The 15561-nt window shown below is 34.9% G+C and overlaps 1 protein-coding gene across 1 annotated transcript in view; it reads left to right on the top strand.

Annotated features, from left to right (window-relative positions):
• The first annotated feature begins 3042 nt into the window (after positions 1-3042).
• The window catches only part of LOC149786041 (E3 ubiquitin-protein ligase rnf213-alpha-like), a 165428-nt gene continuing 152909 nt past the window's right edge, over positions 3043-15561 (top strand). The window contains exons 1-4 of the mRNA XM_089976323.1: positions 3043-3148; positions 11486-11571; positions 12402-12590; positions 13937-14066. Coding sequence (XP_089832449.1) covers positions 3074-3148; positions 11486-11571; positions 12402-12590; positions 13937-14066 — 480 coding nt within the window. The 5' untranslated portion in view covers positions 3043-3073. The remainder of the gene's footprint in view (positions 3149-11485; positions 11572-12401; positions 12591-13936; positions 14067-15561) is intronic.

Here is a 15561-nt window from a genome sequence, read left to right as displayed (position 1 = left end):
AGACCCACATCCTGGAATCAAAGGAATTCATACAAATGATGTTAATCTGCCATCTAATGTAGCCATTATTATGAATCATATAAAAACATTTAAATGCCTTCTTCTTTAGAAGGGCTTAACAGAATTTGACCAGATTTGATGGAAAGCATTATGGCCAGAAGAGCATACAATTGATGTCAATCTGCTGTATAAAAAATTTGAGAAACCTTTAAATGACTTCTCAAAAACTGCTAATTAGAATTCTGATTGATGTAAAGCATCTTGAAATCGAGGGTTGTCATTTTTATATAAATTATTCCAATCTGCAATCAGATCTTGCTGCTTGCTGCCATGAATTAAAATAGATTTGCCTTTAAATGACCTGTTTAAAAAAATGCCCTTGAAATGATGACCAATTTAACAATGCATCAAGAGCTTTCTGTTTTTGCATAACTGATGCTGAGCCACCTTCAAATATAGATTTTGCTAAAACTAGAAAACCTTCAAATAATTTCTTCTAAAAGATCACTCAACAAAATTTGATAGAAGGCATCTTAGCATGAAGGACTTCCAAGTTTTACAATACTGATTCATCATCAAATATGGTAGGTGTTACTAAAGTTGGAAAGACCTTTAAATGACTTTTCAGAGGTGAACCACTCAATAGAATTTGAGCAAATGTGACAGAAGGCAGCTTTGCTTGAAGCACCTTCAGGTTGTTACAAATGATGCTAATCTGCTGTCAAATACAAGTGTTATGAATTTAAAGACTTTTAAATGATTTCTTTTTTTTAAAATTGATTTTTATAAATGATGCTGATCTGTTAATAAACAATTTCTTCTCAAAAACTGATAAATGAGAATTTAAACAAATTAATGGGAAGCATACTGGTATAAAGGCCTTCATTACAGGTCAGATGGTGGGGTAATGTATTCAAATACTGATCAAGATCACACACACACCAACAAGAAAAAAATGAAACAAACTGGAAGCAACTGTTGTTAAAAAAAAATCTGGAACTTGCAATTGTTATCATATAATTTGCATCCATCAACATTAGAAGAAATTTTTAAAGAAGAATTCTGTGGACCCAAGAGTTCTTGACTGTCTGCTCATGCATTTCACTGATTGATATTTATCATCAAGGAGAAGTCTTTCAAACCCATTGGACCTTTTGTTTGCAAATGATGCCTAATTGCAGTTAAATATGGCAGCCATAACTTAAAAAATTCTATATAGAATGGGACTGATATTTGACAGAAAGCACTGCATCATAAAGATTTTTAAGTTTTACATAGCTGATATCAAGCTACCATCAGATGTGGATAATGTTGATAAAAATAGATCAAATAAACAGTCACTTCAATAATAATGGTGAACAGATTCTGTCCTAATTTGACCAAAAGCTTTAATTTGAATGTGAAGAATTTTATATACACTGATCCTAAAAATGAGTTATTTCTCCAATTTATTTTATTTGTATTGGATTTCAAATGCATTCAGAATTAATTTTGTTTATATTCCGTTTGCATTACATTTGTGTTTGCATTTTAGCAATCATTTCCTCAGTGACCATTCAATGTCTCAGAAATGTATTCTTGTTTTGCATTTGTTGATTTTCTTTCAGCTTCCTTCTATTTTTGCGAGTATTCAGGGGAAAGAACTATTGTTTTTCATCATGTCTTTATAAAAGTAAACTTTAAAAACAGCAAATATGGAGAATGCAAAAGATAGGATCAAATTTATGATGAACCATAAACACTGTTGCATTTGGACATAAAGATTCAGTTGTAGAATATCTGTCACAAAGTAAATTTTATTTCTTATTTTATTTCATTCAAATAAAACAGAGAGGTGCATCCCCAGCTTATGGCATCATCACATCATTAGTGGTTGTTTATGCCTTTCTTGACAAGAGCAATATAACAGCTTGTAAGGGCTGAAAAACAATCTTTTAGTGTAAGGAACGTGATTCTTGATTATCAGGTGAAAACGTTTTTGACTGTGGAGATTCACTGGCTGCTTTAAAGTAATTTATTTTCAAATCCATTCATGAAGAACATTTGTGCTTGCATTTGCATTTGTTATGCACCATTCTGCTTTATGCATTTTGCAGTTGTTCTGTGTTCATTCTGCATTCTGTTTGTATCCATTAATTTATTTTCCATGCATTTTTCATTAACTCTGCATTTAATTTTCTGTTCATTAAAAATCACCTGTTTCTGGGTATGTATTTTGTTTATGTGCCACTGAATATGTGTGCTGTTGCAAAAGACATGTAACTTTAAATAAAATATATGTCAAATACCACTAAACAGAATTGTACCAAACTTGACAAAGAGCAATTTCTTGTTAAATTTATGAAAATAATGCCACTCTACCTTCAGATATGGCTGCCAGTTTTAAAAATTAAAAGTCTTAAAACAACTTCTGTTTAAAAACTACTGCACAGATTTAAGAAAATTTGACTACACCTCCTATTATGAGGGACCTATGTTAAAATTATTGCAAAGGATGTTATCTAGATGTCCAAAATGGCTGTCATTCCTAAAAATGAAAATTCCTGTTGCAGATCAACTTCTTATAAACTGATAATTGGAATCTAACCCACTTTAACAGATCATGTTCTAGCATGAATGCCTTTCAAAGTGTTACGAACAGTAAAAAATGACAACTTTAGGCAACTTTTCCTAAAAAGAATTGCCCAGCAAAATTTCACCAAATTTCGCACTAAGCATTGTGGCAGAAAGAGCTTTAAATTGATATAGATGATCTAGATACATCAAAAAATGTGGCAAGAGTTGTTAAAGTAAAAAAAATATAAAATATCAACAAATATAATACTTTGTTTTTTGGCCAAGTGTACTCCATTTGGTGGTTATGTGGATTTCAGTTACATAAGCAATGTCAGATCCACATGGATCACTTTTTATGGATATTGATGGGAAATATTGGGGCATATTCTAATTGTTAATCAGCATCAAACATGTAGGCAGGAGTTCTCACATACATGTACTCTAATTCAATTGTTTGTGTGCAAATATTTGTTGTATATTACAGGTGTGTAGGAACATTAACCGCATCAAGGTGTGCATGGAGACAGGTAACACAGTGGTACTGCTGAACCTGGAAAATTTGTATGAAAGTCTCTATGATGCTCTCAACCAGGTGAGTTGATAATTAAATTACAGTGTCAAACATTACAGAAAACATAAACACCATTTCAATGATATAAATGCACATCTTTTACGTATGCAAAAATATATAATAAAAAAAAGCGCATTGCCCTCCACATCTTAACAGACATAGGGTTACATATCAATCAACTTAAGTCTATTCTTCATAATTTTTGTTTGATAATATAAGTATATAGCTGTTGTAGGATTAGGTGATGAAACTTGATATACAACATCATTAGAAAGTTGGGGAACCAGTCTGCAAGATCAAGGTCATAGGTCATTGTTTTAGGTTTTTGGTCACAATTTTCCTTTCTCCTCAATTACTCAAAGCTGATTGAGATTAAGAGATGAAACTTGATATACATCATCATTATATGGTATGTTGCATGTGAATTGGGGGTCCTATCTTTAAGGGAAAGGTTATATTTGATTTTTATACTACATTTTCCTTTTGCTCTCTATCCATCAGGCCATTTGAGGAATAAAACTTTGTATTCATACTCATCATCATCAGAAAGTATTTTTCCTTTGAATACATTCCCTGATCACATTAGCATTAACAGTAGGAATATAAACCTGCTACCTCCCAAATCCAGCCCTACTAAGGTGGCGCTATACAGTTTCGCATTTTGCATAGGGTTAGGAATTTAAAGAAAAAGAATGTCCCCGGCTTTCTTCACTGGTTATACTGGCTATTTAAAAAAGACCTTGTATATCTTAGGTATATTGCAAAGAACCTTTAATTCCCTTTATTTTGGTGTATGATTGATGGGTGTACTATGGGTTATAGAGTATACAGCTTGGCCTTACTTCAAATGTGTACCTTTCAAAAAAGTGCTAGCTCTACTTGGTCATTTTCACTTCCTGAACTTCAGAGGTCAATTGTATAAAAAAGAGCCGATAACTTTTTTTACATTTTATATATTTGGTAATTCATTCATTGCACTTTCAGAAGCTGGTATTGTCTAGTCTGGCAAAATTCATTTTCCCTATTTTAATAGCTGCTATGTATAGTGTACTTTAGACTAATTCAGACTGATTTTTTAACACAAGGGAGCAGTCATTTTAGTTAGCAGTGTGCTTAAATCATGTAAAATTTCCAAAAGTACAATATCCAAAAGAAATATCATCCACATTACATTAATGTAGCATAGAGGTATGCAAACGTTCTCTCCACTGTGCATGTTTTAAATGCGAACTACTTCACCTTACATACGTCACTCTCTCAAAAGTACATATTATCTGGTGAGCGCCACCTAAATGATGAAAATTCCTCTTTTCTCCGTCATACAGACAAAGGGTGGTAACCCTTGCCCATTACATCCCCTTGCCACCACTAGGCTTTGCCAGTTTTTAAGCTTCACTTCGTACATAATGCCATACAGAATAAGCCGCTTGTTAAGTCTGTGAAATTAAAGCCATCCATCAAAATTTTAGTTTAATTTGGAAAAATATTGATTCAGAAGTAGGTAGTGTACATTATTTTTAGGTAACTGGCCAATATTTTGTGAAATTTATCACTTTCTAGCACTTTTTCATTCAGTCTGCATGATACAACATGTTATCATCAATGCATGTAGATGGTTGCACATGCTGACTTGAATTCATGTGCTCTGTGTATAACTGATGCTTTATTGTTTCTGTTATTTTATCATTTCTTGTCAATTCTAAATTTAGTAATTTCAAGAAATACAAAATACAGGACACATGAGTTCTTACTGGCATGTACCAAATGTATCTCTGCTTCTCCATGCAGCAAATGCAGTTTGTAGTCTGAGGTTGTGGTCTAAGGCCATTCTGCAAAAAGTCAGCAAAAGCAAAGTGAAAAGGTGAAAAGCAGGCAAGACCAGTATGGATGAACTAAGTCTACTTCCAAATACAGAATCAGTCTTTTCCCTTGTTGGGGACATGTCCATGGTCACCCTATCCCACCCAAACTAAAATCAGAAGGATGATGCCTTTCACCACTATGACATCAGTAGATTTGCAGATATGTTGTGGTTACATTTGGATACACCATTGATTCCTTGCTGTAACATATACTTTGACAAACACAGGAGATGGTCATATAATTCCTGACCTCAAGCCAAATTTTGCCTCTCTTCCCTTTGTTTACTTTCACAGATAGTTTGGATAACAGTGGCGATTGTTCCACCATTTTAGGCAACCTCTTCGGTGTAAGTACCCCTGCAAGTCTGAGCTTGATCTTTGGGCATATGGTAAGTATATTTTCCTCCGCGGTAGAAACAATCTTCTATCCTGTTTGAGTCATCCCAATTGTCTAATGAACTGAAAAAATCTAGCCTTCATGCACCAGTGTTTTGTCCATCTATGTATGGAGTTCATAAGCTATCTCAGTCTTGTACATCTCCCTCATGTCTGTGTCTTACAGATGATTGAACTTGTAGAGCCTGTTTTCAGCAGTATATTGATCAGTGAGAGAGTTCTTGCAACTCCTCAAGTTACTCAATGTGGCAGGGGCTGCCTTTATGTGACTGTTACAAATGACTTTGCTAGCTTAATGGAGCCTCATTTCCAGTCCACTTGACCAGGAGGTCAATATCACTAACACACTAACAATGTACAATCATTCCTATGTCAGTGGCACAACCACATTTGTCTGACAACAATAAATCCTCTGGAGAAACCCCATCTTGAAATGAAGATATGTACAGATGCCAGTACTATATGGATGGAGAGCCCACATGTTGCTAGGCTTTGATATGGTCAGCAGCACATTGGGACCAGGGAAATGGCCTCATCACATCAACCTTCTTAAAAGCTATCTTAAATGTTTTTCAGTTCTGGAATGACAGACTTGTGGGAAATCAGTCCTGATTATGTTGGACAACATGGTATTGGTGATTTACCTTCTCAAATGTGGAGGGAGGTGGGGGAATTGCATGACCTGTGTGTCCTGGTTTGACAGTTTCTTTGTTGGTGTTGCCAACATCTGAGCTATGTGCAAATCAGCAACATTCCTGGCAGACTCATTGTTCTGGCCAATGTTCTGTCCAGACAGGGTCAGATTATTCATGCAGAATTGTCCATTCATTGGTCAGTTTTTCATTGGATTTGTGTTTTTTTTGGGGGGTGTACCTTTTCATGACAAGGTAGAACCTCACCTTTTGTTTTGTTATCCCAGACCCAGAAGCTTGTGCCATTAACACAATATCCGTCAGTTTGGAGGCTCTATCTTCTTTTGCATAGTCCACCACCACCACCCTATGGTCTTTGTACTGAAGTTAATATAGAAACTAAAGGATCAGAATTTCAAGGTAATTCTGATAGCCCCTCCAAGTCCTGGGTCAACAGGCAACTCATGCTAAGAATAGAGCAACCCAGGAAGATTACAGCCAGACCAAATCTTAGACATCCAAGGTTTCAGGTGTTTCAGAAATGCCTGGGTCATCTCTTCCTTCATGCTTGACTGTTGTCAGGACAGCTTTGTGAGCACAGGAATTAAGACCTTTGATTTTGGAGAGAATCATTAGAGCAAGAAATATAAATGTTACTGTTCTATATGTTAACCCTTTACCTCTTAGAGCATAGTTACAAAGTGCAGCGTCCTATAAATAGAACACCTGTTACCTAGTCGACCCCATACGCATAGGCCTGCCTGTGAACTGTTAAGCAATGTAGTGTATGTTGTGTTTAACAGCAATTTTAACCATTTTACATTTTTGGTACACATCTATTATATGTGGAAAAATTTAAGAGTAAAGTCCGATTGTTATAGCTGTGTAATTATTTCTCATGGAAGAATTTTTTATGTGCTTCAAAATCTTGAGAGAACTCGTTCACTGTCATGTCAGTGAGGCCGCATGACCAAACATAGCTGCCCTTTCTCATACTCAGAATTTACAAGTTTTTCGTCTGCGTCTACATCACTAAGTCATCTCAGTTTGATAATTTATACAAACTGATTGCTGCCTACATTAATATCAGAGCCTTTACTTAGGTTATTGAATCTTTCATAGTTGTGATTCTAATCGTGAAAACTTCATAAGTACTGAATGAAATCCGCGACCTCCATTTTGGAGAGTGGAGATAATGACCCAGTTACTTTAAATAGCAGATATTGACCAGTGCATAAACAGTGACCATGTGATCTGATGTAATTGTCATTCACAGAAATGAATGTAGTATCTAATAGGGGTTTTTCCCCAAAGGTGGTGCTACGAAAACAAGCTTAAAATGGCTGATGTTTACAGTTGACGTCAAAAGGTGCTTCCAATTGCAACTTGAGGAGAGGTGTCAAAAGGTGCTTCCATGCGAATGATGTAGAGGCATCCAAAGATGCTTGCATGAGGTAATGGGTTAAGGCTTTTGAGGGAAAGTGGTTGGTATTGAGTCAATACCATTGTCCATATGTGTGCCTTGATCCCTCACCTGACCAACCTTTTTTCCTCTGGCTCTACAAGAAGATGTTTGCACCAGTTACCATCAAAGACCACCACTCCATAATATCTAGCACATTCAGATACCATGCTTGGCATATTCTAACATCTCAAAAGATCGGTTTTGCCTGAGGATTGCAGCTCATGAAAGCAGAATGCATGAAAGCAGAATGATCTTTGTGAGCCTTATGCTCAAACACAATGTTTTGATCCAAGGCATCATCAAATCAATTGGCTGGCATGCAGGGTAAACCTTCTCATGTTTCAATCTCAGGGCTTTAACTTCACAGATACAGAATCTGAATTTGAAGGGTCCCTAGCTGCTGCCCAGATCAGCACCAGACCTAATTAGACCAACACAGCTTTTTACCATCACTGGATTTGCCATTGAATTTTGATGGTAACACGCTTTCAATAATCATCTTCTTAACCTGATGGAGCAGTCATGGATCTTGTGATACCGGGCTCTGTTGCTTTAAGTAGGCTAATGGATTATTGTCCACACAGGGAATCCAGTTCTTCTTCACAAGAAGAATACTGAAGGTATATTTAGGAATGCTCAGCATTACCTTCACCATTATGTAATCTCATAATGTTAATGTGATGTATTTAAAGGAAAAAGTAAATTTTATAGTAAAGTATGTTTCACATTACTTGAAGACTGTAGCAACCACTTCACTATGGGAGTATTCTTTTTGGTAGTTTGCTTAGTTTAAAACTAGGTAGGTAATGGGCAAGTATTACTGCACACATGAATTTGGTGAGACTATGGCTTCAAACCAGATGACCATAAGACTTAAGCCAGCAGAGTCCCTAAGTTTCACTGACTTTGCCAGTGAATTTCGACCGTAAGAAGGTTCAGTAATCATCATCTTGATCTGCTAGAGCAATCACAGATCTCATGACCAAAGGCCATGTTTCTTTATTCCAATTTTTCTTCTAATGAAGGATACCAAAAGTATGTTCATTATTCCCTCCATCTATTACCTGATCTCCTAATGTTTATGTAATCTAGGCATGTATTCAAAGGAGAAAGCAAATGTTATAACAAGTTATGTTTCTCCAAGAATATTTATCTGATCACTTAACTTGATGACCCTCCCAGCCACCCTGCTATGCAAGCATTCTCGTTGATGTTTCACTTGGGATAAAACACGGCTCCGGTGGCCTTGTGGTTAGAGCGTCCACCTCTGATGCAGAAGGTCGTGGGTTCAATCCCCATCCGAGTCATACCAAAGACTTACAAAAATGGTACTAACAGCTCCCTCACTTGGTGCTCAACATCAAGAGGTTAGTGTTAGGACTGGTTGGCCCGGTGTCAGGATAGTGTGACTGGGTGAGACAACATGCTATATGTCTGCGGCATGATGCCCCAGTGCTTGACATCACTATAAACTGTCACACTGCAGACATCGTAGCGATATGACTGATTTTTTTTTAAAGCTACGTTAAAAATCCAAATCACACACACACACACACACTCTTAGGATAAAACTGGGGAGGTAGTTGGGAAGAGTTACTGCACTTATATGTATTATTTAGACCGAATCGACAAATTTTCATCATATATTAAGGTTGGATTCTGAAGGTAGCAGCTTGTATTCCTAAATTTAATGTGATCAAGTAAGTATTCCTAGAGAAACAAACTTTACTATAATTTACTATTTGCTGTCTCATACAAGATTGGTAGCTCAATCTGTAAAGTTAATGTAACCGGTTTCATAATATGGTTTTCTGTCATACTTTCAGCACTGAATTGAGACTTGGGGTGAAGCTTGGTATACATTATACATAAAAAAGTGATGAATTATGTTTGTTTTACCACATTTAGGTTTCCTGTGTTCAAGATAAATATCACAGTTCTTTATGTTAAGTTTTCTATCACACATGAACTTCATTCCTTTCCATGTCTGAGGAGTAACTCTACAGGTCTGTCACAAAGAATATTGTCTGATTTCATCATTGTATGCTGTTGCAGACCTTGCCACAGTAGACAGGGGCAAAATATTCACAGAATTTGCTTGATGTCTAGATGTTATCTTTAGGAAATTTGTGGAATAGGAAATTTGTAGAATGCACTGTTAAAAGCAGGTAATTACAGTTTGTTTTACTACCTGTTCCTAGGTCCATCAGTTGTAAAGTGCATAAATACAAATGTCCTCTAGTATTTGTATTCATGCAACCTGTCAACATAAACAAATATAAACTACCGTATTTACTGTATATATTGGGACATGATAAAATAATTATTTTTTTCCTGTCCCAGAACTTATGGTGAAACTTTTTTCACCTAGGTCATATGTCCCAAGGCTTAAGAAATGAAATAAATTTGTATTGAATTTGAGGCCCCCCCCCACTATACATTACAATAAAATAGATAAACAAAACGTTTATTTGATAATAAAAAGAAAGAAACTAACCTTGTAGTGCTATCATTTATTCCTTTTCTTTTCATCATGAGCATTAGAGAATAAAATATAACCACATACTCCGTATATGTAGTGTGGGCTTCCATACTGTAGCATATATCGCTTGTGTCCGATAACACATGACACATTGTTCATTCACATGAACATTGAGAAACCAACTGTTTTTGGTTGTGCTCAAAGGTTTGACTATATTATCCAACTGAAAACTGTATCCAACAAAATTGCAAACAAGAGGGAAATAATCAATCAGTATTATGAAGACAACTGCCATTCATACATGACATGATGTTAGGTACAAAATAACCATGGCTGTATGACAGTATCTCAAAAATAAAAATAATTATTAGAAAATATATTCACTTGAGTGTAAGTGACAGTCTTTTCAACAGAACATCAAAGACAAAGGTTATATTTATTACAAAGCAAGCCGACCTCGGAAGCTGACTTTGGATACTTTGAAGCCAGTTTTTATTATTTTAAACGATATAAAATACAAAGGGTTACTTTATTATGAAGCAAGCCAAACTTGGAAGCCAACTTTGGATTCTTTTAGGTGTGCCAATTTTATAACTCTTTTTGAATACACAAAGACAGCTAAGATATGAAAGCTAACTTTGGTTCCTTTTCACTGGTGTTGATGGGAATTTTGAAAATAAATTGAAACAATGGAACAACTTTAAAGTGACACAATATAATGCTTCATGCATGAATATTGGTGACCCAGCATTGCCTGGAAGATTTGGAGAAAATATAATCATGTGATGAATTCATGAGGGCCAGAAGAGAAGCAGATCATTTCAATGACAATATGTTCATTAACATGGATAAAATTCTAGTGTACTTGGATCTCATTCCTGGATGGACTGATGAAAGATATGGCACAAAAATGTAAGAATTAGCACGAATGGTGCAGATTTTAAAAAATCTGACTTTAGTCCATGCAGTTTCCACTTCAGGTGATGTGTTACTTCTAACAATAGTTTTTTATGGTATGAGAAAGCTAAAAAAATATTTATGCATTGAAAGAATGGATCACATGTGTGCAGGAGAAGGGGTTTTGTTGATGAGATGATGCTGCAGTGGATTAAAGAGCTTTATCTCAAGTGCACAGTTTTATATTTTTTTAAAGAAAATTTCAGTTGGAGTGCATTTTCTGACATGTAATTTTCAAATGATTTAAAAGGTGTCCCACAGGTTACGACTCGAAAAAACAATGTGTCCCAGAACATACAGTGCACAAAAAATTACTTTCAAAAATAATTTGTGGTGTCCCAACAAATATGGTGTGGTTAATATATGGCAGTTACATTACATCTTGATGATTCATGTATTTCTATCTGATACATATAAAACTTTTAGTTGCATTAATATTTTACACTGAATGATTGTAATCCTGCCATGGGTTTTGCTTTTTGTATCAGTATACATTAGAACTATGCTTTTATTTGTTTGTGTTGATTTTTTTAAATATAATTTATTTTAATATTGCTTTTTCAGTACTATGTTAACTTTGGAGGAGAGAGATATGTGGATCTTGGGCTGGGAACCCATAGAGTCAAGTGCAGAGTGCACAAGAATTTCAGGTACCATCTTTCAGACTATTTAAACACTGAAATACATAATTTTTAGCAAGGGAGATATGTTGATTCTTTACCCTGAGAAGGATATTGTGAAATTAGAGCATGACACCTGTCTTCGTGCATTTATCATCTGTGCTTCCATCCATCCATCCACTTTTACTGTTTTCATCTTTTCAAAATCTGCTAGGTAGATTTGGATCAAACTTACTATATATACTTTTCAAGATGTTTTTTAAATTTTTATACAGGTGACTTCCCTAGCTTTTATTGCAGACTTCCTTCTTAATCCAATCAAATGTGAAATCAAAAGTGCAAATTCATCAGCATTTTAAGTGATGGATTAAAGGAGTGCCATTGTGGAATAAGAAATCAGATATATATATATATATATATATATATATATATATATATATATATATATATATATATATATATATATATATATTTATTTATTTATTATCTATTACCATTTGTCTTTGACCTGCAACCATCAGCACTATTTTTCAGACTTGGAAAGGTGATCAAGTTGCATGTGTCTGTTATCATAGGCCAGTAGCAATTAATTTTAAACATTACAAGAAAGTTTTTGGGTTATTCAGTCTTTGTTTGAACTGATCCTTGTTAGACTCTCTCATAGCTTCTCAGATGTCTACTGTTTATCCACTTATCATTTGGAAGATAAACACATTCTCAGTTAATTTCACATTGCCTTTTCTGACAGCTCTGATGTTTCCATTTAGTCATTTCAACTACTAGAAGATGGTTTACTTAAAAAAACAATATTTATAGCACATAATATTACCAGCAATTTTAATTCCCAATTTTTCTGCAAGACTGATTGTGGTAGCAGAGAAGGATGTTGTCTACAAGAAGTTTCCCATTCCCCTCATCAACCGACTTGAGAAACATTTTCTGACAGTTAACACCATCTTGACAAGGGAACAGAGTGATCTAGCAGAAGAACTTGAGAAATGGGCCAAAGACTTCTCAACGGAAACTGTTGCACCTATTTACATGCAAAGGTAATACAAGTACAGTTTTTTTAACATATCAAATTTCTAAATACTGTGGATTCCATAGTTTTCTTGGGTACAAATCTTTGTGGAGGTTTATAGAGTTCATTGTTGCTAAAACAAGATTCAGAGACCAGAGAAACAATTAGATTTCTGTTGAAACTGTTAAGTTTGAATCACTTAAATTTTGTGGTTATGAAATTTTTCACTTTTGGAATAAAATAATATTGTGTGAGCTTTCTTCTGCAGATTTGTAGCTTTTTAATTATAAAACCAAAGGCGTGATCAAATATTGAGCAAAAATTTATTTATCTCTACAAAAGATTATACTCATTTTAGTTCTATGTATTTCAGAGCAAACATGTTTATTTCTTTTGTAGTGTAATAATTGGGCTGATTAGATTCAAATCTATTCATTGCTGTAAAATGATTTGAATCAAAGAAGATGCTGGCATAAATTGAATGCATTTAGAGGCAAACATTCTTTGTTGCACTCCATCATTGAGGTTTTCCAGTGTTCTTAAAGACTGCTATGAAAACTTACAGCTTTTAACAGTTATGGATTAGATGCTAAAACAAAGCCAATGACAATGACAGTAAACAGGCTTCTTGAAACCATGCTTCTCTTGTCATTTGAATACGTAAACATTTGTGCCAGAATAGAGTTACTTTCTCACAACTTTCACAAGAGCATCAAAACAGTTGTCAGAGAGTAGTAATAATGAAGGATAAGCTCCTACAGTTGCAGGCCTGTCAGATTCTAAGGAGCCCAACTAGATTCTTATACCATGTGAAGTCCGTATTTTTCTAGCTTGCAGAATAAATCAGAATGAAATCATAATCAATAAATTTGCATTGTTCCTTAATTTTTGCAACTTTAAATTTCTGGTCTTGTTAGCCCCCCCCCCCCCCCCCCAATGATGAAAATTGGTACCTCTTTGAGTTTAATGTGATTCACAGTAATTTCAATAAAAATGTAATATTCTTAATACCACTGAAATGAATCCAGACAAAACTAAATTAATTCACATTTAAATATATCTATTAATTACTAGGAATATTTATATTGCTAAAATTCAGGCCATTAACCTAAGACATCAGCTGATGTGTGACCCTAAGTTTCAACCTCTCAGAATTTTCACAAGAAGAAATTACTGGTTATTATCATTCTTATTAAAAAGGGCATAATTAAATAATATTTGCATTTTTCTAAAATTCCCATTAGTAATTATTTCCTTTATTTTTTTAATGATGTCAGTATAGGGTTAGCTGAAATTGTATAAATGTAACAAAGGATAGAGATTTTTATATGTAGATTAGATCCTTCACACCTTTTCTATTTTCAAACATTATAGGAGTGACAAGAGTAAATCTACCTGCTCTGTTGGAGAGGTATTCATGGGATACCATGCTGACACCTGCTCCTCCATTATCCTGCATGTCTGGCAGAGACTCCAAATCTCAGAACATCATGAAATACAAAAGGTAATTATCATCTTTTCAGTATGAAAATACATGAAACTTGTTACTGTTAACACTGTTTGGACCATTCCAACCTCATGTGTGGAAAGTGCAGCAACAGTGGAGATAGCATCATGGGATGGAGAAAGATGGTTGAAGTTTATATATAATGAATTGATTTTGACTTATATGAAGGATCTATGTATTACTTTCAGTTTTGTCACTGAGACAGAAGGAAGTTATCGTATTTCAGAGATGTTGCTGTAACTGCTGTGCTTGGTCATATTTAGTTCATCTGTGTGAAGTAAAGGAGAAATTATGCTATGATCTTGGCATCAACAGAGTCAGCATGCCTGGATGCAGATAGCAAATTAAAATTCATTTTTAACACATTAACCCCTAGCAACAACTTAACGGGGCAGGAGGTAGGAGCCTACTGCCGAGCTCTGTTGTGACATGGTCATGCATGATACACTAAAGTGGGTGGTATTATAGAAAGGTAGACAGATATAGCTCTAAAATGATACCAAATAATCTGGAATATCTAGTTGCAAAAAATACAAAATACAGATAAAAAACCTCATTTTTTGGACCTGACTTTTTTCAGACCCAAATTTCGCCCATGGTCGGAATCCAATTTTGTGTCCAGATTTTAGACTTTTTGGTCTCAAATCTAAGGCAAACCGGTATGAACTGCAAACAGACAGATGAGCCTTTGCAAAAAGTAGGTTAAGATGGGCATTTGGAATAAAGAGTGGTCTCCATACAAAAATAATGGCTCTGTTAAGCAAAAAAATAAAATCCAACTTTTACCCTTTTTGCTCATGCGCGAGTCAAGCAGCCAATGAAAAATGATGTTTCTAAAACAATTAGGCAGTATGTTATTGAAAGATGACTAGGAATTTGGTGTTTTTGGGTCTATTCAGAAATAGCTTTCAGAATGTGTTTCCTACTCTATTTTCAGGCGAAAATGACAAAAAGCTCCAGGGGTTAATGTGTTAACCCTTTACCTCATAGAGCATAGTGACAAAGTGCAGCTCGCTATACATAGAACACAGGTTACCTAGTCGACCGCATACGCATAGCTTGCCTGTGAACTATTAAGCAGTGTAGTGTATGTTACGTTTAACAGCAATTTTAACCATTTTACATTTTTGGTACACATCTATTACATGTGGAACAATTTAAGAGTAAAGTTCGATTGTTATAGCTGTGTAATTATTTATTACGGAAGAATTTGTTATGTGCTTTAAAATCTGGAGAGAATTCGTTCACCGTCATGTCAGTGAGGCCGTGTGACCAACCGTAGAGCTGCCATTTCTCATACTCGAAATTTACAAGTTTTTCATCTGTGTCTACATCACTAAGTCATCTAAATTTGATAATTTGTAAAAACTAATTGCAGCCTATATCAATATCAGAGCCTTTACCTAGGTTATTGAATCTTTCATAGTTGTGATTCTAATCATGAAAACTTCATAAGTACTGAATGAAATCCGCGACCGCCATTTTGGAGAGT

Source organism: Sinohyriopsis cumingii, chromosome 12 (genome assembly GCF_028554795.1).
Source record: "Sinohyriopsis cumingii isolate HCF-2022 chromosome 12, ASM2855479v2, whole genome shotgun sequence".
NCBI classification, from domain to species: Eukaryota; Metazoa; Mollusca; class Bivalvia; order Unionida; family Unionidae; genus Sinohyriopsis; species Sinohyriopsis cumingii.
This window is presented reverse-complemented; position numbering and strand designations above follow the sequence as displayed.